We start from the raw sequence: 27,160 nt of genomic DNA, 5'->3' as shown, positions 1-27,160 counted from the left end.
CTGAAATTTAAAGTTGATATTTGTGTGCTACATGAAAAAACAGTCAGTATGGCAGTGCATGATAGCAATCTATCAAACTGGATATCCCTAAACAATAACGCCAATACCAATGAGTTACCACACAAAAAAAATAGTAAAATTGCTTCTCTTCTTCAGGATGTAAATTCTGTACAAATGAAAATGGCAACCTTCAACTTACCAGCCTGCGGATATCACGCTCGCACTCCCGCTTTATCCGGGTAACCTCGTCCTGATGAGTTTGATAAGCTATCCGCAGATCTGCTGCTTTCATCTTATCCGCCTGCATGACATTGTTCAAGGTTTCCTCGATTTGTTTTTTGCCGGCTTTTAATTCCAGTATCTCCTGGTGTAGTTTAATACGCTCGCTATCAAAAGATTTCCTGGCTTCTTCTTTAGTCTCGTTCAATAAGGCCGTTTTGACTTTGTCCGGCGCCCCATCCCGTAAGACGTTGAGTGTAGACTGTAAACGCTGAAGTTCAGAGTCCTTAATTTTCACCACGCGGGCTATATCCAGTTCATGCTGACGTATCATCACTTCACGGACAGACTGAAGCTCCTTCATCTTTTCCTCGTGCAGCTTGGCCTTCAGTTCAGAAACATACACCGTATGTCTGTGCTGCTCCTGTTCCCTCTCCTTCTTCACATCTTGTATCTTCTCTCGAAGCTTGCCCACCTAAAGGATTGTAACATAATGCACATAATGGTTAATGCAAGGCTGAATTAGATACGGATATAAAACAAAGGCTAATTTCAACAAGCTCAGACATGTCCTCTAAGCACATCGACCGATATTAATGCAATGTAAAAATCAACTTTTGTGATGCAACAATATACAAAAATTAGCTGTTCCCACTTAAGACCAGAATAAAGGATCATTGGAATTGCAAATGGGTTTAAAAAAAATAAAAATAAACAATGATCAGGGGCAAACACAGGATTTGTAGAGGGGGGGGTTCCACACCACACCGCCAGTGGGCGTGACCAGCATGCATGGGGGCATGGCTATAATTTTAGACAGTGCTTGGCTGCTCTCCAACTCTTCCTATCCCCATAATATACATGGGCAATGCTGTGTGCACTACTGTTACGTGCACGCAGCTCTCCCTTTTCAAGCAGAGCCGTGTGAAGCGGGGGCAGGGTCCAGCCACCTCAATTATACAGTGCCCCAGGCTTGGAGGGGGGGGTTGAGGCACTAGGAAACTCCCCCCCCCCCCCCCTCGGTTTGCCTATGATGATATACTTGACCAAACATAAATTATTTATATAGAGATGACGTCAGAGGATAAATCTACATTGTGGATGTGTAATTATTTTGCATGTTCATGTAATTCATCAAAGTTTTTCAGTAAAGTTTCCCTCCACTACCTCTCCCCCAGTGTACAGCGTCCGTTATACCAGTTAATCAGCACTGAAAAAATAATTGTAAAGTGGAGGATTCTTTTTCTTCTACAGAATATGGATTTTCTTAATTAAAAAACAGTCACATTTGATTTCATACAAAATGTCTTAATCACATTTCTGCACAATAATGGATATTGCACGTTACATTAGATGTGGAATTTAAAGGGGGCAGTACCAGCCTCTCTTATATAATACGGGGGATAGGATTTCAATAATATTTGGTGAAAAAATAAATAAATGTTATATATAAAAGAGACAGACTAGAAGCCTATAACTGATGTTTGAGTTACACTATACAACAAATTCTGAAAACGTGATAATTTCCCTTCAAGAAAGGAAGGTTGTTCTCAAAGGCCAATTCTGTATTAAAAAAAACAACCCTGCATACATCAATATGCGATAGACGCCCGTGGGTACCAGCTGTCTGTGTCCTCATCTCTGCCACATACTAGAGGAAGGAACAAGCCAGACATTTACTTTGTGCTATTCCCAAATAACCCAAAAGGAAGATTTGTACATCACAGAAAGTCTTGTATTTATCTCGACTTCATTTCCGCAGATTTAGGTCAGACAGATTTGGGGCTCTAATTTAATATAATCTTCTTCAACCGAAAAAAAACAACAACTATTCAAATATCTAAGCAAGTTTATAATGTATACTATATGCATGGCACATAGATATCCTTTATTCAATATACTTTCATTACCTCACATTTACTATATTTAAAATGTATAACAAAAAAGCCTGTGTGGGGCTTAAATACTGTATAACCGTGCATTTTGTTAAAATTTGCATAACAGAAAATCAAAGTAGACCCACAATACGCTAACAGAAGGCAGCCATTATACGTGAGCACTGACCGTCTCACACATAACTAGATGAGCAATTGACAAAATGGCCGCCAATCCGCAAAACAACCAGAGGCCTCGACTTATTTAGAGCCACACAATTGCTGAAAACAATTATGTTGTTACATGAATGTAGATTCTCTCTCTCCTCACGTCAGAACAAGAAATCGGAATACGGTACCTTATTTTTCTCCTGCTGATACTCTATTTGGATGTGAGTGAGTTTTGTCCGGAGTTCCTCGTTGGCGGTCTGAAACGCCTCCATTTCCACTTCACACTTGTCTCCTTTGGCTCGATTTTTCTTTGACATGTTTCTTTCAATTGTTTCTGCACCACATACAACCAATTATTATTTCTATTCCCACTGTTTTTCTCTTTGGCATTGAAAATAGAGGCCAATCAACTATTTTTTAATTTGCAAATCCTGTGCGTCAGACTCTTAGCCATCCTCCTTTTCTCTGTTCACCTGCAAGAGAAGAAGCAAAAAAAAAGTGTCACTTCATCAGGAGCACGAAATAACCTAATTAAGCTACAAAAGAAATAGGAAGCAATGCTTCTATGCAGATAGTGATTGGTCAATGTGTCAGGTAATTGGGTAGAGGTAAAAGAACATCCTCAGTCATAATGTAGGTTTTCCCCTCCTATAAGAAAACTTTCCCCTCAGGGTACTTCATTTGTGGTCACCACTTGAACCAATACAAATGCCGCCATTATCTGTGCACAGAGATTCAGCCGGACCATACACTCACTGCGGCACCTGACTGTACCGTCATGGCCGCCATCATTACTCCCTGTGACTGTGAGACAAGGTGATGTCTCCCCCAGATGGCAACCTAGATAGAACCTTTCTTCAATGGCAAAATTCCATTTTGTCTGGAGCTTCTCTTTAATACAAACACAGAATTATAGGGTCTCAGGAGCAGAAGTTAAACTTCAAGTATTTGTATATGAAGGATATTCTATGCTTCACCCTTTGGGAGAGGACTCTTCGTCTACTATGATAGCTACCGAAGCAAAATCAGGGAGAGGGGGTCTATTTTATTTCTCAAAGCCAAATCATAATTTTAACCTCATATCTTATTGCATGTGTGTGACTACCCAATAAACCACTAGTTGGAAAGCTATCCAGGAACCTGACCGTAGCTCAATAACTACAGTCTTAAAGAGAAGCTGTCACCAGGTTCTCTCTCCCGTGCTGCCTTCCTTAATACCTTAATTAATTACCTTGGTTACTGCACCCAACCTGCGCCCTTGAGCCCTTACACAGTCACAGAACTATTCTATAACTTCCAATTTACTCATAACATAAAACACACCTCATGTTAACCTGCATATAAGGTCATGGGCAGACAGCGGTCTTTATATCTGTCTCTTCCTCTCCACTGTATCGTAGAGTAAGAGACTCGAGGCGGATAACTACTCTATGGAACCCTACGGTCTATCGGGCTGACCATGCACACGGGTGTGTTACTGGAGAGGATGTCCAAGCAGGGACGGGGGAAAGTGAAACCTGTTTAAAAATACACCCAAACTTAAAATCTCTGGCTGATAGACGTAACCAACTTCCGATAGAATTGAAAAAAGGTACAGAAATATACAGAAAAGTACTTGTCTTTTAAATGGTGTATACGATTACTTACAGTCTGGAACAATATGGTGTAATAACCAGTTAAAAAAACGATTGGGGTAGATTTCTACAGACCGGGCTACAGGCCCAGGTTAAGTGGCATGAAAGCCCAGTATGTGTAACGTACAACCCCTGCACTCAGGGCCCAAATTACATTTAAGGACCCTACGTTTATCTACGTAAAGAAAATCATATTGTACTGGTAACTTTCCTCTGCTAGGTCAATGCAGAATTATTTTTGTTAAACATAAACGGAATACAAAAACCTGTACTTTGTTTTATGACAAACTGTATAATAAAACCTAACTAGCACTGCGGCCCAATAAAACCGATAGGAAATTTCCATACTCTCCAATAAAAAGCTGTGTGTCCAAAACAAAGCCAGAGAGTATTGAGAGAGCCTTTCCCAAAAATTATACCATAAAGCACTTTCTCCATTAGGGCCTCTAAAGTATAACAATATAATAGTCTTTTATACCAGTCACTAAGAGGAGACTACGAATACCCCTTATAATCAACAGCAGGTGGAATGTTATTGCTTATAATACACCAGATGCGTCCTTAAGAATGAATATAATACAATTCTAACGTGGGACATCACCGACACATAGAATCACATTATTACCCAGATTAATGGAAACAGATCCATATCTAGTAAGGATCCCTAACACTAGTAAACTATTCATTATACAACAGAACGCACAAGAGTTGGCAAATTTATTTCCACAACCACCTCGTTATGTTTGTTACAAAAACAATCTGAATGTGGTGCTGCAGTATATTTTTTTAAAATATTTTACTATATCAAGTTACAGCTCGTTAATGAGCTATGATGTATTCCTATATACCCCTTTTGCCCTAGTCTACCAAGACCTGTTCTCTAACATTTCTTATTGAGGAAGAACCGAAGACTAATATTCCAGATTAAAAATTACAATAGTGTTGGAACCATATTATATTATAGATCTGCTCCTTATAGTACATTAAAGTTCCTATAGGATATACACTTTCATTCCTGCAGGGCTAAGTACAGAGATTTAGACCTAAACTGTGTGACATCCAACCATACCTGGTCATTGTTTGCATCCGCTTGTTTAAGGACATATTACGTGGATGGGAGATTTAGCTAGTATACACTGTCTGCGAAGCAGAACCCACGGATTACTGAAGCATCTAACACAATAATGTGCTTTAGCAGATCACTGAAAAGACACATATATATCATGTTTAAACTGCAAGAGAAAAAGTGTCGGAAAAAGAGCTTGTCCCCTTCAGCTTTCCAATAAGAACATTACACCCATTTATAAATCAATAATATGTTCCTATAAAAAGGTGCATCAGTTTGAAAAACAATGCACCTAACAGGGAACAAGAGGCACTTGCCGAACTTTTAGCAAAAAGATCTGTGACTAAATATATCACGTATCTTTACATTTGTGGCAATGTTGTGTTTAATGGGAGAGGGCTCAAAACTTGCCTGGGACACAAACTACACCCCCCACTCTCTCTCTTATCTATCTATATTAATATATATCTATATCTATATATCAAGACACAAGCAGAAATCAGGAACTCGCATGAGGCAATATTGTTACTCTGCAGGAAATAGTGTATTAAACGACATGTAAACATAATGGCTTCCGTCTGGCCACAGATTGTACTTGTGGGCTTGAGGAAAAACTCAATGTTTCACAAAAGGGAAGTGACTGCAGTGTGTACTGGTTACAATCCGCATTCAGATTCTTTTAGTTTTGTTTCTCTTTCCTCCCCTGTTACACTGCCTGTGTACGGAGAATAATCCGTATGTCAGCAGTCGTTCCTTTGCATGAATAACACACACAAAAATTAAAGTCGTCTGAGCATGGGTTTTATCTAACTTTTTTTTTAATCCAAATATAACTAATATACGGTTCTGTTAAGGAACAAATGAATTAAAATATTAACGTTTAACATACTAAAAACGACAATGCAAAAAAATGGCAATAAATATACGGATAACCAAAAGGTCACACTAATAAATAAAATATGTAGCATTTGCCAGTAAATCCCACACAGGGAACACATACATTGCAGTGTCCCAGGCTAGACATCTCTGACATTGTAGCCTATGAAGGACTAGAAGAGAATACAGAATAGATGCACACACACAAGATAAATCATACTTACCTAGCAGCTAGATCTGCCACATCCCCCAAATACTACACAAGATCTCCCAGAGAAGGCGACTGAGGAGTGGCGTACATGGCCTTATCCATAAATTAAGTGTCACCGTGAATTAAAAGATGTCCATTTAACTTACTTTAGGCCTTTGTTTTACTTTAGAAAAACAACAGCACAAAAGGTCAGTTAAACCTCATGTCAAAGCGCAAAGGTGTTTGACATGTGGTTATTAATTACATTTTTGTTTGCACTCGGGAGGTCACTAGAGGTCGTCTAAATGTCCCAAATACGTCCACTGGTGGTAAAAGGAAGCAAATGGAGCAGCCAGCATTCAGAAAAACGCCCCGTGAGTAACATCGCGAGTGGGTTATGGGGTCACTGGAAACAATGACTTCTATATTCTGTCCTGTTTTCATGCATCGTACTGGTCTTAAAAACGTTTGTACAAGGCTGCATCGGCTTAGCGTCTCATGGAGCAAGACTTGTAGCAGAATGCAAATTACCATCCTCATACTGCTCTAAATTACCCCTTCTCTACCAATATTCATCTTTCATCCACTTTGGTTTTGTATTTTCCTTTTAAATACTCAAAATCTAAAACAACTTTGAATTTTCAAAAGAAGTCCGGTGATGTAAGAAGGTTAAATTGCATTGACAATACAATTTTTTGAACCACAAACAAAAAACAACAACAACACAGAAACGTCAAAGAAAAAAACACCAGTGGATTATGAGGTCTTAAGGTTATTTTTCAGTCATATCACATTAATTGTATTTAAAGTTGAAAATGAACTAGACGTTTCAGAACTATTTCCCCAACCCCCACAATGTTTATGTCCTTTTACACACTGGCATTAATAATAACCATGCCTTTACTAGCAGTTTTTCGCACTAATAAAAGCATGTAAAACGATGAGCTATTGGACCCAACGACCCCATACCCACTTCTGTGCATCTGTAAATGATTCGGTTTCTGCTCTGTTGTAAGACCCTCCCCTCAGTCAGTGGCAGTCTAGGTCCAAAAACGGCAGCTATAAACGGGGCAGCATAAAAAAACTGCTTCAGATGTTTATAGCGACTGTCCTATACCTACTGCGGCTGCTTGGCTAGTGGGTACAAATTTACAGAAGCACCACAACTATTTTAGTTGTCTGTATTCGTTGTTATTACCACTTATTGTTATAAGTATTCAACACTCTTTTGGGTTCAAAGACACTTTTGATGCCAATGCCTAGAAGATCAATTATGTGACATTAGTGGGCAGGGAGTCTGTAGATCTATGAGTAGGGAATGAAGTACAGGCTGGAGGTGTGGAAGAGAGAAATGATTTACAGGCTGTGGGGGCAAAGAGGGTAAGTGGGGGGGGGGGCGGTTTTACTTTTCTCTGTATTTTCAATTCAAATCTACAATGATCTTTCTGTCCCTATATTACCTGCTCTGACTATCTCTGATTTGATTTTTTCACTTTGTGTCTATGCTGCCAGGCCGTTACCAGTGATGGGTCCCCCACGTCTCCTGCCAGGGAGATTCCAGCGATGGGTCCCCCACGTCTCCTGCCAGGGAGATTCCAGCGATGGGTCCCCCACGTCTCCTGCCAGGGAGATTCCAGCGATGGGTCCCCCACGTCTCCTGCCAGGGAGATTCCAGCGATGGGTCCCCCACGTCTCCTGCCAGGGAGATTCCAGCGATGGGTCCCCCACGTCTCCTGCCAGGGAGATTCCAGCGATGGGTCCCCCACGTCTCCTGCCAGGGAGATTCCAGCGATGGGTCCCCCACGTCTCCTGCCAGGGAGATTCCAGCGATGGGTCCCCCACGTCTCCTGCCAGGGAGATTCCAGCGATGGGTCCCCCACGTCTCCTGCCAGGGAGATTCCAGCGATGGGTCCCCCACGTCTCCTGCCAGGGAGATTCCAGCGATGGGTCCCCCACGTCTCCTGCCAGGGAGATTCCAGCGATGGGTCCCCCACGTCTCCTGCCAGGGAGATTCCAGCGATGGGTCCCCCACGTCTCCTGCCAGGGAGATTCCAGCGATGGGTCCCCCACGTCTCCTGCCAGGGAGATTCCAGCGATGGGTCCCCCACGTCTCCTGCCAGGGAGATTCCAGCGATGGGTCCCCCACGTCTCCTGCCAGGGAGATTCCAGCGATGGGTCCCCCACGTCTCCTGCCAGGGAGATTCCAGCGATGGGTCCCCCACGTCTCCTGCCAGGGAGATTCCAGCGATGGGTCCCCCACGTCTCCTGCCAGGGAGATTCCAGCGATGGGTCCCCCACGTCTCCTGCCAGGGAGATTCCAGTGATGGGTCCCCCACGTCTCCTGCCAGGGAGATTCCAGTGACGGGTACTCTCTCCTGCCAGGCACATACCAGTGACGGGTCCTCTCTCTCTTACAGCATAATTGTTCAGTTTCAAGCTTAAAAAACTTTTGGAGAATAGATAAGAGTTGAAAATAATTGGAGAATGAAAGATGCACCTGTTCTACTAGCCAAAAAAGAAACAAGGTGGATTTACAGTTGGCCCCCACAGGTTTGCGTTTAGAACTTGAATTAAAAAAGGTTCTTAAGTGACGATTGATAGATCAAAAATATTTGGTAAACCATAAAACAAAGTTCTTTTAATTATCGTTGCTTTCAATAAAACAGGAGCAAAGCTCTAGCGAGATTCAATAATTAACTATAAAAAAGGATGAAATAAGGATTGATACTTTAAGGTTTAAAACATAAAAAGGCTTTTTATAATTATTACAAATTATTTATTTGTTGTTATATCTGTTGTGTAATAAAAGCAGCGGGTGTTATTTCATATGATCAATCACTCAGCCGGGGGTTGATTAATTATTTTTGTGGGATAAGAATGAGAAAAGTAAACGGCCAGCCCTATCACCATGTGAAAGAGGAATCCTGACTGAAACGCGTTGGTGGAGAGCAGGGGAGCAGTGCAGTTTACATGTGGCTGCCATCTATCCCTGTAGAAGCTTGTTGTGATGAGCGGTTCCCGGGGGATGCAAGCACATCTCTCATGCTTACTTACCTATTATATCCGGTACGGGGATAACTATTACACAAAAAAATAAATAAATGGCATTAATGCTATTAATCCTAGTGTTTGTTTCCGCAAAATTTGTAGGACTACACAGCTCAGCGGGTCCTGGATGTCAGGGCATGCTGGCACTTGTGGTCCTCTAAGTGTCATCATGCCCAGCCTGTAAATAGGAGCCCCAGCTGGCTGGGACTTGTAGTTTCACAAAGTAAAATGGTGTTGACATACACATTAACCATTTAATTACCACCCAGGAGTGTAGGAAGAGCCCTGATGCTTTCAGTAAGGGGCTGGGTCTCCCTAGAAAGGGGGGGGACTGCACTTTATTTTATTTATTTTTTTACAGACCCCACTCCCTAGGGAATTCAGCCCCATGCTGAACAGCCCCCCACCCCCCCTGCTATAGCGCCACCACCCCCAGCTGGTTATCCTAGTGCTGGTTTTTGTGAAAGCGGGTGAAACTCACGCTTCCCCCCCACCCCAATTTCACGGAAACCAGCAGTAGGTTGGCAGTACTAGCGTCAACAACATAAGTAAGGAGAGGGGGGTGGGGGCTATTTATTTTTTTTACACTGTATTAGAGCCGGCAGGTCAGACAGATCCAATACCGCCGGCTCCACAGTCACCGACAGGTACATACGTAACTGCGGCGTCCTATGTAGGAGACAGCAGCCCTGCACCCAAATTCAACAGGGCACAGATCTGGAGATCCGTGGCATGATGAATTCGGGCACACGCAAACCCTAGATAAGTGCGCATAATTCTGTGTGAGGGATGCGCTTAGAATGCGTACCATGACGAATCAGACCCTATTTATGGTTTTTTCTTGGGCATTATAGATATTTATGGTCACGATTCTTATGTAAATTTATACAGGGATATAAGACTAATCCCTATTTATTACTCAGTTACCAATGTCTAGTTTGTACTAGTAGATGGAAGCGCTTGTGTAACTCATGTTTTCTCTGTTGAATATTTACTGTTAACCGTAGGTGTGACTGTTATTAGAGGGTTATAACACGAGCTGAACCCAAGCCCCATTCAGTGAGCAATTCTCCAATCTTGTTACCTGCGACGGGTCACCGCTCTGTTACTGTCACCTCAGACACTCAGTCTCCCAGAATTACCTACGACCCCCTACTGACAGCTCCCTCACTTGCCTTGCTGTGATTGGCCCAGCAAAGTGGGGCTTGATCAGCAAGCCTCCCGATTGGTGCCCGCCACTATTAAGAGAGGCATATTACTACACAGGCATGTAAGTCCTAAACAATTTAATTAAATTATGCACACTGGGGTATTCCATGCCCACAAGGGAGGAGGATCTGGAGGGTTGAAGCCTCACCTGGGATTCCTGGTACCCTAGACCCAGCTCTGAACGTTCCCTGCATTTTGATTGGTGGCGAGGAGCGCTGGAAGACACTGACCTAACCCCAAAAACATGTCACCGCAGGAGCTACAGAACACCTCTGTATCACCAGCATGACTTACAAAATGCAATGCAACACAATATTATAACAATTATATATATGCACAAGGAAGAAAAATCTGACATATATACCAAACAAAAAAGCAAACTGGTGACATGTTTCTCACTATACACAAGTGATGTTAGCAGATGCATAAACTATTGAAAAAGAATATGTGTATACGAGTACTGATGTTATCACTTATAATGTCATCGCTTGAGGGGAATCCTGTGTATTATATTGCATACAAATCCCCTTACTATAATTACAGATACTACAAGTCACCTTAGAGCTTGTGACTGCTTCCTAATATCCATATACTCTACAGGAGTACATTATCGCATACATACAGCATATCTGTTCTGCACTGGTAGCAAATGTAACAACATTGCTTCTATGTAAATATACCAGAGAGCTTCATTTTTCACTACAATGGAGAGCGGAATATAAATGAAGACATATTTACCGTAGGTGGCTCCTGTATACTCTGCTCACACTTCCTATGCAGTACACCACAGCGTTTCCTCCTCATCAGACTACAGCGCTGAGACGGTATCTGTGAGAACCTATTACACCCATTGCAGTATGCAATCTGCAGACTGATAAAGCTCCTTATCAGCAATTGTGAAACTAACCTCTGCTCACCAGTGTGAAGCAATGGAAGCACATGGAAGTGCATTTAATAACAGTGCAAAGATCACAGGAGCTGTACAACCCACAGAATCCAATCACATCACATTTCAGTGTGTTCCTGTAGTTTGAACAATGAAAGCTAGCAGCTCATTGGCTGCTATGGGTTGCAGCATAAGCACTATTTCTACATGAAGGGCTTAAGCAAATACTATACGTAGTAAGTAGTCATTAGCACCTTAATGACTGGAACAAGTTATCATTTTATGTGCTGCACTGACTTCAGCAGTAATTCTGTTATTTTTAAGACTCCTAGGTATGGTGATACCAAGTATATATGTTATTTCCCATAGTTTGAGGTAGCTAGCCCTGACCAATGGTATGATGTTTCTATGTTCCCCTGCTACCGCTCCTGAGACTCCAATTGGTCTATTTCAGAACCAATAGATGCAATGCGAGCTGGATCTGAAAGGAAGTAGTACAACAATATTACAACAATTTTTCATTTATCCGTAAGTATTGTTTCACACGGGCAGCCTGATTCAGGTCTCACATGCCCATCTACCCTGCATGAAGAGGGCACACATGATGGTGTCACAGGTAAATTCTATTACAAATTCAGAAGTTCATTGTGGCATTTAACAAACACACACGCATATATACACACACACACACACTCATTTAGAGTTGCACAACACAAAAAGCATACCTCCTAACTGCTCCGATTTTGGGGAGACATCCAGATTAGCTGGCTACAAAAGAAACAGGGCTAGACAAAAAGTGGGTGGGGTTTTACACACATTTGCCCATTTGTAGGCGGAGTTTGGTTGGAACAAGGGTGGGGTTTATTTTTCCTGGATTTCAGGGTTCTAAACGCGGGGTGGGGGGGGGGGCTGTAAAAGTGTTTTGATCCACTGCTCATGCGCTAAAACATATGCGTGTATTTAGAGTTTCAAGTATCTTGTCTTTTAAGGAGTGAACACGCCAGTGAAGTATGTTCACAAGATGCCTCCTATTTAGAGTTGGAAGTAATTCCAGGAGGCGAGTCTTTTGCACATACACAAGCATGGTGCAAGCTTACACGCTGAAGGCGATGACTTGCGTATTTCTCATTGTTAAAATAAATAGCATAAAAAAAGAAAATAATAATAATAAAAAAAAATACCCTTAACCAGCACCTACGTTATAAAGCCTGACTGGTCCCCATGAAAACAGGGGGTCAAACAAGCATGGGGTTCCCGCAGTTGTTCAGCTTATTAATCTTGCAGCAATAGCGATATCAGCCTTAAAACAATATGAACTGCCAGGCCAGGATCTATGGAAAGGCCACGTGGGCCAGCAGGGAGGTGATGACCGCACTCTGCTCAACTTGCACATGATTACGTTTTGCTTATTTTTGGGCATTTTGCATATTAATAATTCCTTACACACATTTAATCACAGGCTGTATTATTGCCATTTTTGCACATGGAAAGCAGTAGGCAATTGTGGTGTGACCTACAAACCTAATTGCAATTGTTTGATGGATAACTCCCTCTTAAATGCTGGAGGCCCCCATAGGCAAACTGAGGGGGGGTTCCTAGTGCCTGGAAACCCCCCTCCAAGCCTGAGGCATTGTATTATTGTGGTGGCTGGACCCTGCCCCCGCTTCACACGGCTCTGCTTGAAAAGGGAGAGCTGTGTGCACCTAACAATAGTGCATGCAGCATTGCCCATGTATATTATGGGGATAGGAAGAGTTGGAGAGCAGCCAAGCACTGTCTAAAATTATAGCCACGCCCCCATGCATGCTGGTCACGCCCACTGGTGGCGTGGTGTGGAAACACCCCTCTACAAATCCTGCGTTTGCCCCTGGGCCCCCACAGTTTCACCTAAACTCCACCAGCTTTTTGTCTCCTGCGTTGACGACCAGGAATACTCATATCTGATGTCAGTTCTGACGCAGAGCAGTGTGACCCTCCCGTAGGTGGACTTGCCCATATCAACAAATATCCTGCAGCACCAACAGAAAACATAAGATGCTCATTAAAGTTCTGCACCAAAGAGATACATCCCAAATTAGAGTGTATCTAGCTTTCTTCCCACAACACTGGTTTATTTAGGAGGAGCGTGGGGTTTGGAGGATACCAAGTCACAAAATTTTGCCCAATAGAGGGCAAGCTCCCCTCCCACCAAAAAACAAACAAAAAACACAGCATTACCATTTATGACCACCAGAACTCTTCCTTTCAAATACCATATTTATTGTACAATGTAGTTTGTATCTTATACTAGGGTAGTCTTATGCCTATATCTATATATATATATATATATATATATATATATATATATATATATATATATATATATATATATAAAAGCTGTGCTTGTTCGCATTCTAATCCATCTCCATCTTAAAATTTTATCTGTCATAAGTCCACAATATGTACATTTTAGAGGACAGAAGACTATTTTGTACATAAGGTGTTTCAACCTGGTTAAGGAAGTTAGCACTTTCCTTAATTTTCCTTGTATAGAATAACAATACACTTTCATAGACTAGGGCGTATTGAAAAATGCAATGGTAATGTAAATGAATGCTATTTGATAGTTTTACAAATGAATCTAGTGGGAGAATGTCATACCACTGTGCACCAGCCCACTTTGACCACTGGGTAAATTAGTAGTAACTCCCAATAGATGTATTCTTTTTATTTGGGGGGGGGGGGGGGGAGAATAGCGGAATGTAATCATATTTAAAGCAGTAACCCCATGAAAAAAAGTGATGTGTTTTTTAATATAAATCACTGAGGCAGGCTATAAAAGCAGCTTGGTAATTAGTTTTTTTTTTCTTTGCCTGTATCTTCAGACTGCTGTTAATGATTGATGATTTTGCAGATTTTCCACAGCGTTATGTGACAACCACATTCATACAGCACATAATGTTGTGAGCAGAGATACTTTGGAATGCTCCTCTGAGCTCTTTTCTTTGTGACATCCTCTCCCTCTGACACCATGTGAGTCTGACATCCTAGGTCAGTGTTGGCCAGCCATACTTCATTCTTTCCTTTTCAAAATCACTGGAGGGAAAAGATTTGTAGAAGAAAAATGCTTGAAAAATCCAAAACAAACATACTTATCTTGTGATTTAAAGAAAAAAAAAAACCAACAGCTTTTATTTGTGATGGCTGCTGTAAGATAAAGAGGTCTGTCTGTCTGGAGACTAAACTACATTTAATGCCAGCCACACATTCCTGTGTATCCCTAAAACGTTAATGGCATATTGTGCTTATAAAAGTAATATTCAGTCTCCATTTGGATACCTCTGCACAGGATCCCAGATGTGTACCCTCGCAGGGCTCACTGCATGCCCTACTTTGAGAAGCTTTCCCTGCACACAAACCTTTTTCCTGGAACAAGTGCTTTTATTATGAATAATTCATCCAACCCCCACCACAGGCATAATTAAGAATTCAAAAGACAAGCTGGGCAATAAAGCCAGACATTATTTATGCAGGTTGCAGCTTCCCAGATCCGAGTCCCTACCAATCAATCTGTGCATTTACTGAGGAAACAGGATCACCGCTGACTCAAACACCAAGAGACATTTTCAGACATTTTGTCTAAAGTGGTTTTAGTATAAACTTTTAAAATTTGTCAGGTTAATTTCAAGAAGCATTGCTGTAAATCTCTAGAAAAAAAAACCCCATCAACAGCGCCAACACATAACTTTAAGACACATCCATCACCAACACACAGTGGAGGCAGCCATTTTGTTAGGCTGAACCAATATCCGTGATAATGCAGCTTATGAATCACTCTTGTCTTCTCTCCCGAGACTAACAAATTCTTGCAAAGAATAACACATTTGCGTTATTGTGGCCCTGCACCCCTGCTGGATCATTGTGCAGTGTGTGTGGGGGGCGATCACTTGATTCACCTCCGCAATTTGTGTCATCACATCCTCCCAGTTGCCCTTTGGACCTCCCCTCCATAAATAGACAAGTATGTTATCAATTCACATCACTGAGGGAAGACACTAAGGGGAAGAATCAATTGCTGGCGATGTGGCAATTACGGGACAAATCTACACTCATTTTCCCCTTACACTTCTATGGGGGGACATTCCAGAGACACTTTGCGGTCTAATTGAGTCTCCCCCTAAATGGCAATATATTTTAGGTAACCTCTTTTAGTAATGGAAATTACAATGTAAATGCATACATAATACTTGCCAACTTTTCCTCGTTGGCTTCAGGGAGATCCCGGGGAATTAGACGTTCGGGGTCGTGCTTGATGAATCACATCATTGGCCCTGCCCCCTAAATTTGGGCAATTACAGCAGGGGGCGGGGCTAAGGTGACGCGATATTTGCGTCATTAAGCACCTGAAGTCTTGTTGTCTTACCTGTCAGTCTTTGACTAAATCTTGGTCTCCATGAAAATGGCCACTTCCATAGGGCATCAATACATGGACATAGGACACAATTTCTTAACTGTGTCATCATGCCACAGATGGCGAAGCCAACCACGTCTTGTACTGGCTCAGTATCAGAGAGAATGCCAGACTCTTCAGCGAGTGAGGGAGATCACCCCTATTTCAGGGAGTCTCCCTTACATGGTAAGTATGGCATACATTCACTCACCTTTTCGGCACACAAAAGGAATAACGGATACGTTTTTGTCAGGAATCTACAGCAGCAATGCTACTTTAGTGTTTTACAGAGATAGAATATTTTGCAGGCAGGAAAGAATAATAATCTGCCAACATTCTAATGTGATTTAAAAATTCAATACTTCTGATTAAGGCGCTGTGGAGACAGGAAGCAGGAAACATGTTCTCTGTCATGGACCACCAAAATAGGTGATTCAAGGATGAGCATGAGAGGTCTCTTCATCATAAACACAACCTCAATTCTGCCACGTTCATTATGGAGAAATACTAGGACAAGATATAAATTCCAGGACCTAAACAAGACAGCCTGGATCGCCGAGAGAGGAAAACACACCTGTCTATATGGCACTGGTGGAGGAAAACACGTAAAATGTAGTAACAGAACGCAGCTCTTTAAAGCATGCCAAGGACTCTACAATTAATTACAAATAAATACCAACCGATGAGGCAAAAATCAGCGTGCCAATCCTGGGGGGCTCATGAAGGAAAATTGTTTTAAAAAAAAAAAACATTTTGTTTTGGGTGGAGCACAAAGACCAAGTAAAACTCCATAACATTACTCACACCCATCTGTGCTACTTATGTGGATAACATCATTTATTTTTTACCTGCTTCTGTATCCGGCGCTATAAAATCTGTGGCGCCTTATAAATAAATAATAATGTTTTGGGGTTGCTGTGCTGCGTCTGGAATTGGGTGACTTGAACGTGTGCACAGCATAAAGAAAGTCTGTAGATTACCAGGACATTTTTGAGCACAATGTTTAACTTACTGTCAGAGCTGGGTCTCCGTCATAGGTCATGGGGTATTCCAGCAGGACATGTGCCCCAAATACGCTTCCAAAAAGCACCCAGCAATGGTGCAAGAATTGTTGTGCTCTAGAAATGAGTCCGGTTTAAGAGTAGAATTGAACCTTATTGCTTTGAATTTGCCCAACCGTTTTTTGATCTTAAATTCTTGTTAAAGTCTCCCCTTTAGAACAAACTTTTATTATTTCAGTCCTTTTATTTTAGAACTGTGGTTGTTGGACAATAAATTCAATATTTCTCTTTACGGCATAAATACCCCATAATTTGTATATCTGACTGGGTGGCAGAAACTTAAACATGATGAATCTACCCCGCACGTCTCTTTCTAATTCTGGGCCATATAAGGATTTCTGTCTGGAATAAACCATGACGTAGTGACCTTTTCTGCTTTTAGTGCTTATATCCACTGCAAACCAAACAAATACATATGTGGATACCAAAATATATCTTTTAATTTCAACAGTTTTCCTAAAGGAAATGGCGATTAGAAAAACTGCAAGGGCACCAAATATTTATATATATTACTATATTAATATATTACTTTTCCATAACAAGTTAAATGAGGACTATTGAATAAGAAAATATTCTGAAACAGATTCACTTCACATACGGTTATTATGTCCCCTCTATTCTATAGTCGTTCAGAGAGAGCAGTGACAAAAAGTGATACTACCCAACAAACCAAGTGCATCAAAAAAAGGAGCAGGTAAAGCTACAATTTGACCATACGTCCCAGCTGTCCTGATTTCAGTGAGACAAACCTGATTTCAGTGCTCTGATATTTGGCCACACCCCCGGTACGCTGTTACCACACCCCTTTGTGGCCTGGTCACGCCCCCTATCCCGCTGCCAAGGACAGACATGTTGGGAGGTTTGATTTGACATTATTCTATATAAAAGGCTGTGCATTACACAGTTAAATAATATACATAAAACTGGAGTTTTTATACGGTAGTAAATATGTTAAGGATGCTTTTCTCATGCCTCTGCAGCAGTCTGCATTGTTAGGAAGGGTGCCATAGGCAAACCGAGGGGGGGGAGATTCCTAGTGTCTGGAAACCCCTCCCAGCATAGGGCACTGTATGCTTGAGGAGCTTGCCCCATATATATATAATGATGAGGATAGGAATTGCCTGTGTATATGATGTGGATAGGAAGAGTTGGACAGCAGCCAAGCACTGTCTAAAATTATAGCCATACCCCCCATGCATGCTGGCCACACCCACTGGCGGCGTAGCGTGGAAACCCCTCTCTACAAATCCTGTGTTTGCCCCTGGGTGCCTCTATTTTCTAACAGAGCAGACACAAATTGTTTTGCAAAAATGCACTTTTTGGACTAGTGGAAACATACCCAGGAGCATGGCCAGTTATGTCGCAGTAACACAAATGATTCAGTCCAAGCTTCTTGAACTTATCAAATAAAAAAATGTTTTTTTTATAAATTTACTGTGTGAAATATATGAAGGTCTTTAATGTATTTCAATAAGGAAACATACTTTGATACTAGCCAGGTGCCGTCCAATGACAAGCGGTATATTGGCTCATGTTCAATACCACACTTACCAGGTTTGGATATTCTCCCCGTCCAATCACAGTTTCAGGCATTCTTTGGGCGGTCATTCAAGTAGACGGTACCATCACCTGACTGCTATATGCAAAAGTTGTGGGCACTCAGTCATTAGGGTAAATGGTTATCTGGATGCAGATATCAAATAGCACACAGATCTCTAGAGAGAATGAAAAATACTTGTGCATAGTTCAATTCTTCAAATGAATGAATGTAAAAAGACCTCTGTATGGATCCAACGTACAGTCAGTGCAACAATTCTGTTAAATCACAATCTCCTGAAAGGTTTGGTCAGCACCTCGTGAAGGTGCATCCGGCTCTACAAGGCAGGGTAACCTGCACTTTATTAGAGGTTATTATTGTTAGGTATGCGGTTCAGCTCACTGGGACATCTTCCTGGGAAGGAATATAAAAGTAACACTTCTAAATTACTTCTCTTGCCCCATTTCAGGCCTCCAGAGACACTTGCCAATGCAGGCAGCACGATGCCAACAGAGCTCTATAGAGCTGACCTAAGTGGCATCGTGATGCCAATGAGCAATGTTAGAATGATAACTAAATAAAACAATCCGCGGCTCAACGCTCTCTCTGCGACTCCAGAAATGGTCAGTAACCATCAGTAACAGTGAAGTAAAAACATTGTAAGCCTCCATACAGTGACAGGTCATTAATTTAGCGCTTTCACTTTTTCCCACGCCTATGGATCTAAATTAAACGCACCACTTCTCTCAATGGCTGACAAAGAGGAAGAGGCGATGTGTTTAATAGTTCAAAGTAAACCGAGCTGGCCCCGCACGCTCCCTACCAGTAGCGTTGCTCCTTCATGTCGCTCTGGGAGTGTGATGCTGTGCTCAGATGTGGCATCTCAGCACCACACTCACTGCCTATCACTGACACGAAGGAGCAGCAGCCGGCAACATGACATCTTCCCCCTCTACCTGCCGCCCCTCCCACACTTGCTACACACAAGGTAATGCGGGGATGAGAGGTGCACAGGTTATTGGTGAACTTATAGCACAGCTGCCTACTCTCCCAGACGTTCTGAATGTCTAGTTCTCCCGGACTCCCGGGAGTGCAGTACACCCTGCAGCATCCTGCCCGCTTCCCTAGTGATGTGGATGGATGCGGGGCTTAATGACGTGTGGGCTTCCTGGCCCTGCCCCCCGCTGTATTATCATCACCATTTATTTATATAGCACCACTAATTCCACAGAGCTGTACAGAGAACGCACTCACATCAGTCACTGCCCCATTGGAGCTTACAGTCTAAATTCCCTGATATAGAGACAGACAGACAGAGAGAGAGACTAGCGTCAATTTGTTAGCAGCCGATTAACCTACCAGTATGTTTTTGGAGTGTAGGAGGAAACCGGAGCACCCGGAGGAAACCCACACAAGCACAGGGAGAACATGCAAACTCCACACAGATAAGGCCATGGTTGGGAATCGAACTCATGACCCTAGTGCTGTGAGGCAGAGGTGCTAACCACTGAGCCACCGCGCTGCCCAGGTCCTACTCAGCTCTGAAAAGAGCGGGCGAGGCTTCTTCTGAGACTCGCACTTTTTCAGAGCAGAGTGGGGTATACGGAAAGCGACATCGCCAATCTCCTAACAAAATGTTGTTTTGGGCCCTGCTGATAATTTGTTCCTCCCCTGCTGTTCCCATGAAGTGCAAACACATAAACGGTCACCAGTAACACTTGAACGGAATAATCATGCTACATATGGACACGCTTGTGGGCCCTGCTGTGGAATCAGTTCTTTCTAAGACACATCTGAATATTGAAGGCCATCATAACGTGGTCACTGTTCTAGAAGATCGTTGTGGCAATCCTTCACTGTAAGTAAGTAGCCCCAGAAACATCACACAGCTCAAACCTTGGGGTGCAATGACCCTTCATCAGTGGGAGATTAAACTCATGTGCTCAGAAAGCTGAAATTACGACACAAAACGTAGGCATTGCAGAAGTAACTTCAAGAAATCATTACACAACACTTGTGTTCTTTGACGATAGTGGGGGTCATTCATAAAACTGACCAAAAAATGATGTCCCACCTCTCGATGGGTCGAACAAAGTAATAGACATTAAAAATATATATAATTGTAACTATTATATAGGCAGCCTCATTAGAAAAAATAATAATATCTATTAACAAGGGGTGGGCCAAATGGGTTAATAGGCTAAGCTTTGGGGCTACTTTAGGAATCATTTAACTCAGAGGCAGTACAAAGAGTAAGGTATAAATTCTCAGTGTACCAATCCCTACTCTAGACCCTGTGAAAACAAAACTTTATTAACAAATATTAAACTCAATAATACACAACATAGAAAAAAAAAACAAATACCGCGGCTTGGGAAAGAAGTCACTGGTATCTATCAATAGAGTCAAAGGCTGAAAACTTATTATCACACTATAATTGTATCTGGCCTGCTGTGATAACACAATCTATGAAAGGCAATTGGGTCCTTGCCTTTTATATACTGTGTGATCATAGAGAGCCAGATGTGTTTATACAGAGGTATCAGGCGTTCAGACTTATGGTGCATTTAATAGACAGCAATGTAGGATTGCACCAATATTGCAAGAAAATCATTTATGGCCAACAAAAATATGTTTTAGTTCCCAAGGGACAAATCATCCAGCTGCTACAATGGCATAACTATTTGGTGTTTTAGTACTCTTTACAGAGCTACCAAGCATTGACGGTCCCCCCTCACTGCCAGCACCCATGGCAGCAACACCCCCTGAGCCCACTGTAGCTCTACACCTCACATGTTTAGGATACCACCATGATGGGATCACATAAAGGTCAAAAAACTGAGAAAGCAGTTATCTGAGCTACTGTGACATCACTGGCCCCGCCCCTTAGTATGAATCCACCAATCCACACAGTGCATTCATGCAAAGCAAGTCTACCTAGCTGTCAGTCACTACTTAGTTAAGGAATCACAACCTGCTGCAGAGAAGTGAAGAGGAGCACTGTGGACACATTTAGTGAACTATAAATATTATTATAAATACAATACAAGTATATTATTCAGCTCAGCAACACTATGGGGCATATTCAATTCTCGGCGGAAACGCAGAAAATCCCGCGGTCCGCACACTATTACCGCGGAAAAAACCGTTATTACGGTAATAGTTAGCAGAAAAACCGTTAATACGGTAATTTTCTCGCTGGATTTCAGCTCTCAGTTCCCTGAGCTGCGAGCTGAAATCCAGCTAACTACTACCGTAATAACGGTAGTAGTTTTTACGCGGCGGGACTTCCGGAGAATTGAATATGCCCCTATATATAAATATAGGGAGGGAATTAAATTCTGTGCAAATCTCATTAGGGGCCTCACGCAATTCGGACATCACCTGAATGTCCGGCTGCAGCTAATACGGTACTAACATCTCAGCTAATTTTCCCTCGTATGTCTATGGGACGCAAGGAAAAATGAGCAGAGATTTCTGTAAAAACGCTGACGTGCTGCGTCTCCGTGGACACAACTTGTCCCTTTGCGTCAAACTGAATCTGCCCCCTTATGTAGTGGCTATAATTCTATTATTTATTTTATGACTCTTTCTGACATGTCATCTTTGCAGTTCAGGATACGGTAAACAGTCAAAGTCACGTCAATACCCTTCATAAATAGTCTCAGTACTTCACACAGGAATATGGAAAGGTCTAATTTCTGATCAGCAGTTCCCTTTTAGAAGAACCAGATAATCTCATTAGTTTCTCCCTTTTACAACTTCCACGGCATAAGCTGCCAGGAGCCCTAAGCATGAACCATGCACTTATTACACATACTTAATTTTAAATACAGTCCTGTAATTCTGCAGGAGGATGAATGAAACTTAAAATGTTTAATCAACTTAATAACTTAGGCGCTGCCAAAAGGACTCATTGTATTTTACTCTTTTTTTTTAATTTATTTTTTATTTCAGCCAAGGTCTTTTATCCTATAAATAGCATCTGGCTAAGTATTAAAGCAGACCTGGCTGAACATAATTTTAATGGACAAATAGAATTAAAGTAAGTAGTATGATCTAATAACATAGGAGCCTTTTGTTGCTGTTCTTCAAATAACAGATATTTCAGCCAATAATAGCATGTTATGGAAAACATATAATGGAAAACAAAGTTGAAGTGTTTTACAGGAAAATAATTTTTACTATAAGATAAATGTGAAGTTCATTCATTACCTACCAAAAAAAAAACAAAAAACAACAATTTGGAACCTATATATTTACATTCCTGGGGGTAAACGTATCAAGCTGCGAGTTTCTGGCGGGTTTGGAAAGTGGAGGTGTTGCCTATGGCAACCAATCAGATTCTAGTTATTTATATAGTACATTCTATAAAATGATAACTAGAATCTGATTGGTTGCTATAGGCAACATCTCCACTTTCCAAACCCACCAGAAACTCGCAGCTTGATACATTTACCCCCCGGCAGCCATCTTCTGTAGAGGTCATGAAAATTAGGAAACTGTTTACCAATTGTAAAGTGATATTTCCAACACAGTCCTATATTTAACATATAGCTGAAATCCTAGGCCTCACACAAACTAAGTTAAAGCATATTTGCCAACATGGGCAAGATGATTTCCGGGAGGTACGGGCTGCAGGTGGGTGTGTGGGGACGGGGCACGAAGAATTGTGTCATTAGCCCTGCCCCCAAAACGAACATCACTACTCTGAACCAATAAAAACAGGGGCCACGATGGTGGGTCTGTGATGTCAACTAGGCCCCGCCCCCTCCATTTAGTTTACACAGCTGGCCAGGATCAGGGAGAATTGCCTGCTCTCCCGGGAGTCCGGGAGAACTCCCAGAAATTTGGGAGTCTCCCGGACATTCCGGGAGAGTAGGCAACTATGGGTTAAAAATAAAAGTTATGTTTGAGGTCCAATTGCAGTCTTCATCATACATCATAGGTCATACAAAAGACATTAGCACATAGTGCTTTCCAGGAAAGTACAGAGGAAGAGTTTACAATAACAGACATTCTAACTGTGACCTCCATGTAGTGTAGAGTAACTTATGTTTTAAATTTTTATCATACATAGAAGCCTACAGTATGTTAAGTTTAACTCACAATCAAAGGACTATTTATGCTATTATGCAGAAATGTATTCGCCATTAAACATGTACATACAGTCTTATTATATTGTGTGCTAGATGTTCAGTAAGATCTTCTGTCATTGCACTACGGAGAGACTGTACCAGTAATCTTTGGCCAGACCCCTGCAACCTCCTCTCAGTGGGCCCTATTCATCAAGGAACACATACCGAGCGCAACGTGTGCTTCTTTTAAATGCAGGTAAATCAGCGCTGCTCACTTCCAAATTCAACAAGGAGTGGATCTGAAGATACGAGCGCTGATGAATTTGGGTGTAGGTTTGCTGTACTCTACTACACAAGACACTGCAGGAGATGTCCAAAGCCTATGTGGAATATATAGTCACTAAAAAAAAATATCTATATTTGTACATTTATAAGGATAATCTTAATGTCTACTGAACATAAAATACATTGCAAACACATGTTATAGCATGCATACCAGACAGTCATCACTAGTACGCAGGACGTAGACTAGCCCTGTAGCTGGGGCAAGAGATACGTCAGAAAAACAAGTAACTTTGAGATGTCCAGAGCTGGATTTGGATGCTGCTGCGTGCGCTTGAGTTTGGCACACACCTACTGTACATTGACAGCACATCTTCCCCGCCCCGTTCCCTCCCCGAAATCGTAGGCTGATAAGTGTCCTTTGCATACATAGACGTTTATTTTTAGAAGCTACTGTAGTCTAAAACTAAAGGAAGTCTCCCGGCATGAATGGGAAGTAGACATATCAGAGAGCCGACAAGCTGGTACCGACGTGTCCGTATGATCATCTTCTCTTTAGCTGCAGAACTGTTGATTATTTGTGTATAATACATACATCTCATATTTGTCAACATTAGTTAAAAGAAGAAATAATCAAAATTGTTTAAAGTAGTTCACAATAAATTTTGGAAGTTTAGATTAAACTAAAACCTTCAGCAATAGGAACACGTTTGACCCTCTCCATCATGCTTAAGGTTAACGGCTGCTGCATTGTATAGTGTTTTGAACAGATTTCTATGCGAAATTTAAACTCACAGTGGGGCCGTAACATAGGCGAGATACAGAGAGAGGGGGGGGGGGAGGGCATGTGCGAGATACAGAGAGGGGGGGGGGCATGTGCGAGATACAGAGAGGGGGGGGGGCATGTGCGAGATACAGAGAGGGGGGGGGGCATGTGCGAGATACAGAGAGGGGGGGAGGGCATGTGCGAGATACAGAGAGGGGGGGGGAGGGCATGTGCGAGATACAGAGAGGGGGGGGGGAGGGCATGTGCGAGATACAGAGAGGGGGGGGGGGGCATGTGCGAGATACAGAGAGGGGGGGGGAGGGCATGTGCGAGATACAGAGAGGGGGGGAGGGCATGTGCGAGATACAGAGAGGGGGGGAGGGCATGTGCGAGATAGAGAGGGGGGGAGGGCATGTGCGAGATACAGAGAGGGGGGGAGGGCATGTGCGAGATACAGAGAGGGGGAAGGGCATGTGCGAGATACAGAGAGGGGGGGAGGGCATGTGCGAGATACAGAGAGGGGGGAGGGCATGTGCGAGATACAGAGAGGGGGGAGGGCATGTGCGAGATACAGAGAGGGGGGGAGGGCATGTGCGAGATACAGAGAGGGGGGGAGGGCATGTGCGAGATACAGAGAGGGGGGGAGGGCATGTGCGAGATACAGAGAGGGGGGAGGGCATGTGCGAGATACAGAGAGGGGGGGAGGGCATGTGCGAGATACAGAGAGGGGGGGAGGGCATGTGCGAGATACAGAGAGGGGGGGAGGGCATGTGCGAGATACAGAGAGGGGGGGAGGGCATGTGCGAGATACAGAGAGGGAGGGAGGGCATGTGCGAGATACAGAGAGGGAGGGAGGGCATGTGCGAGATACAGAGAGGGGGAGAGGGGATGTGCGAGATACAGAGGGGGGGGGGAGATGTGCGAGATACAGAGGGGGGGGGAGATGTGCGAGATACAGAGGGGGGGGGAGATGTGCGAGATACAGAGGGGGGGGGAGATACAGAGGGGGGGAGAGATACAGAGGGGGGGGGAGAGATACAGAGGGGGGGGAGAGATACAGAGGGGGGGGGAGAGATACAGAGGGGGGGGGAGAGATACAGAGGGGGGGGGAGAGATACAGAGGGGGGGGGGAAATGTGCGAGATACAGAGGGGGGGGGGAAATGTGCGAGATACAGAGGGGGGGGGGAAATGTGCGAGATACAGAGGGGGGGGGGAAATGTGCGAGATACAGAGGGGGGGGGAAATGTGCGAGATACAGAGGGCGGGGGGAAATGTGCGAGATACAGAGGGGGGGGGGGAAATGTGCGAGATACAGAGGGGGGGGGGAAATGTGCGAGATACAGAGGGGGGGGGGAGATGTGCGAGATACAGAGGGGGGGGGGGAATGTGCGAGATACAGAGGGGGGGGGGGGAAGTGCGAGATACAGAGGGGGGGGATGTGCGAGATACAGAGGGGGGGGATGTGCGAGATACAGAGGGGGGGGATGTGCGAGATACAGAGGGGGGGGATGTGCGAGATACAGAGGGGGGGGATGTGCGAGATACAGAGGGGGGGGGATGTGCGAGATACAGAGGGGGGGGATGTGCGAGATACAGAGGGGGGGGGGATGTGCGAGATACAGAGGGGGGGGGATGTGCGAGATACAGAGGGGGGGGGATGTGCGAGATACAGAGGGGGGGGATGTGCGAGATACAGAGGGGGGGGGATGTGCGAGATACAGAGGGGGGGGGGATGTTCGAGATACAGAGGGGGGGGGGATGTGCGAGATACAGAGGGGGGGGGATGTGCGAGATACAGAGGGGGGGATGTGCGAGATACAGAGGGGGGGGGGATGTGCGAGATACAGAGGGGGGGGGGATGTGCGAGATACAGAGGGGGGGGGGATGTGCGAGATACAGAGGGGGGGGATGTGCGAGATACAGAGGGGGGGGATGTAAGCCAGTTTGTGCTGCGTATCTTTCAGGATATTGCTCTGTGTATGCCAAGAAAGTGAGAACACGGATAGCGACATTGGAAATGCCATATTTAAAATCGGCAATGCCAGGTCTTGGCACCTAACTCTAACCTTAATCCTAATCCTTAGATTAAATTGTACATTTTCCGGCATTTCCTATATTCGGAATTTATAGCAGACGGATCGGAGATCTTCTGTGTCTCACTTATAGTAAGTCTAAATTTTATTAATGTCGCACTAATACTATTTGGAATTCTTTTGTCTATAGATTAAGTGTCGCAATAACCGCCTCATAATAACTAGTACAGCACTATGCAGGGCCAAGCATGATCTTTTATTATATGACACACATCAAACCACTACCTCTATTCTTCAGCTGCATCTATGTCTATCACCAAGCAAATATTCCCATCAGCATCTTGTGCTGCTCTCCCTGACATTTATAATGCTCACCTGGGCCCACCATAATGACTTACCCTGGTGGTATCCTGCTTACCTGTACCCTCTATCCTTATCCTTAATGAACACTCTGTAACCTAGCAACCGGTGCCAGTCAATCACACAGGCCTCAGAGCCAAGAAGCAGCCAGGGCCGGGCTCGGAGTAACGCTGGACAAGTACTGGTGGGAGGATGTACAAGTAACATTATGTTATATGCATCTTACCATTAATCCTTTAATAGTGAAACATGTGAAGTGCAAAAAAAAAAAACTCATCCACAAATACAGCTTTAACCTAATCTATTCACACTGGCTTTAATAAACTCAGGTGTTCACTCAAATTTATGCACATTTTATTCATTGCAGGCAATGCAAACCAGCAAAAAATGCCTCATCAGTGCAGATTTTATTATGAAAACCTCTGTGTATAACCCCTATC

At 43.3% G+C, this 27,160-nt stretch overlaps 1 protein-coding gene across 7 annotated transcripts in view; it reads right to left on the bottom strand.

The window, feature by feature from the left end:
• The window catches only part of JAKMIP1 (janus kinase and microtubule interacting protein 1), a 122,767-nt gene that overhangs the window by 87,743 nt on the left and 7,864 nt on the right, over positions 1-27,160 (bottom strand). For 5 of the 7 annotated variants that reach the window (XM_075194608.1, XM_075194566.1, XM_075194609.1 and 2 more), the window contains exons 2-3: positions 2,453-2,737; positions 200-694 (exon numbers count right to left, since the gene is read on the bottom strand). In XM_075194608.1, coding sequence (XP_075050709.1) covers positions 200-694; positions 2,453-2,581 — 624 coding nt within the window. In that variant the 5' untranslated portion in view covers positions 2,582-2,737. Of the gene's footprint in view, positions 1-199; positions 695-2,452; positions 2,738-11,025; positions 11,208-11,898; positions 11,998-27,160 lie in introns of those variants that run through there. The other 2 variants (XM_075194601.1, XM_075194574.1) reach the window with 2 other exon arrangements.

The sequence above is a fragment of the Mixophyes fleayi genome, chromosome 1, assembly GCF_038048845.1.
Source record: "Mixophyes fleayi isolate aMixFle1 chromosome 1, aMixFle1.hap1, whole genome shotgun sequence".
In the NCBI taxonomy this organism is placed as follows: domain Eukaryota; kingdom Metazoa; phylum Chordata; class Amphibia; order Anura; family Limnodynastidae; genus Mixophyes; species Mixophyes fleayi.
This window is presented reverse-complemented; position numbering and strand designations above follow the sequence as displayed.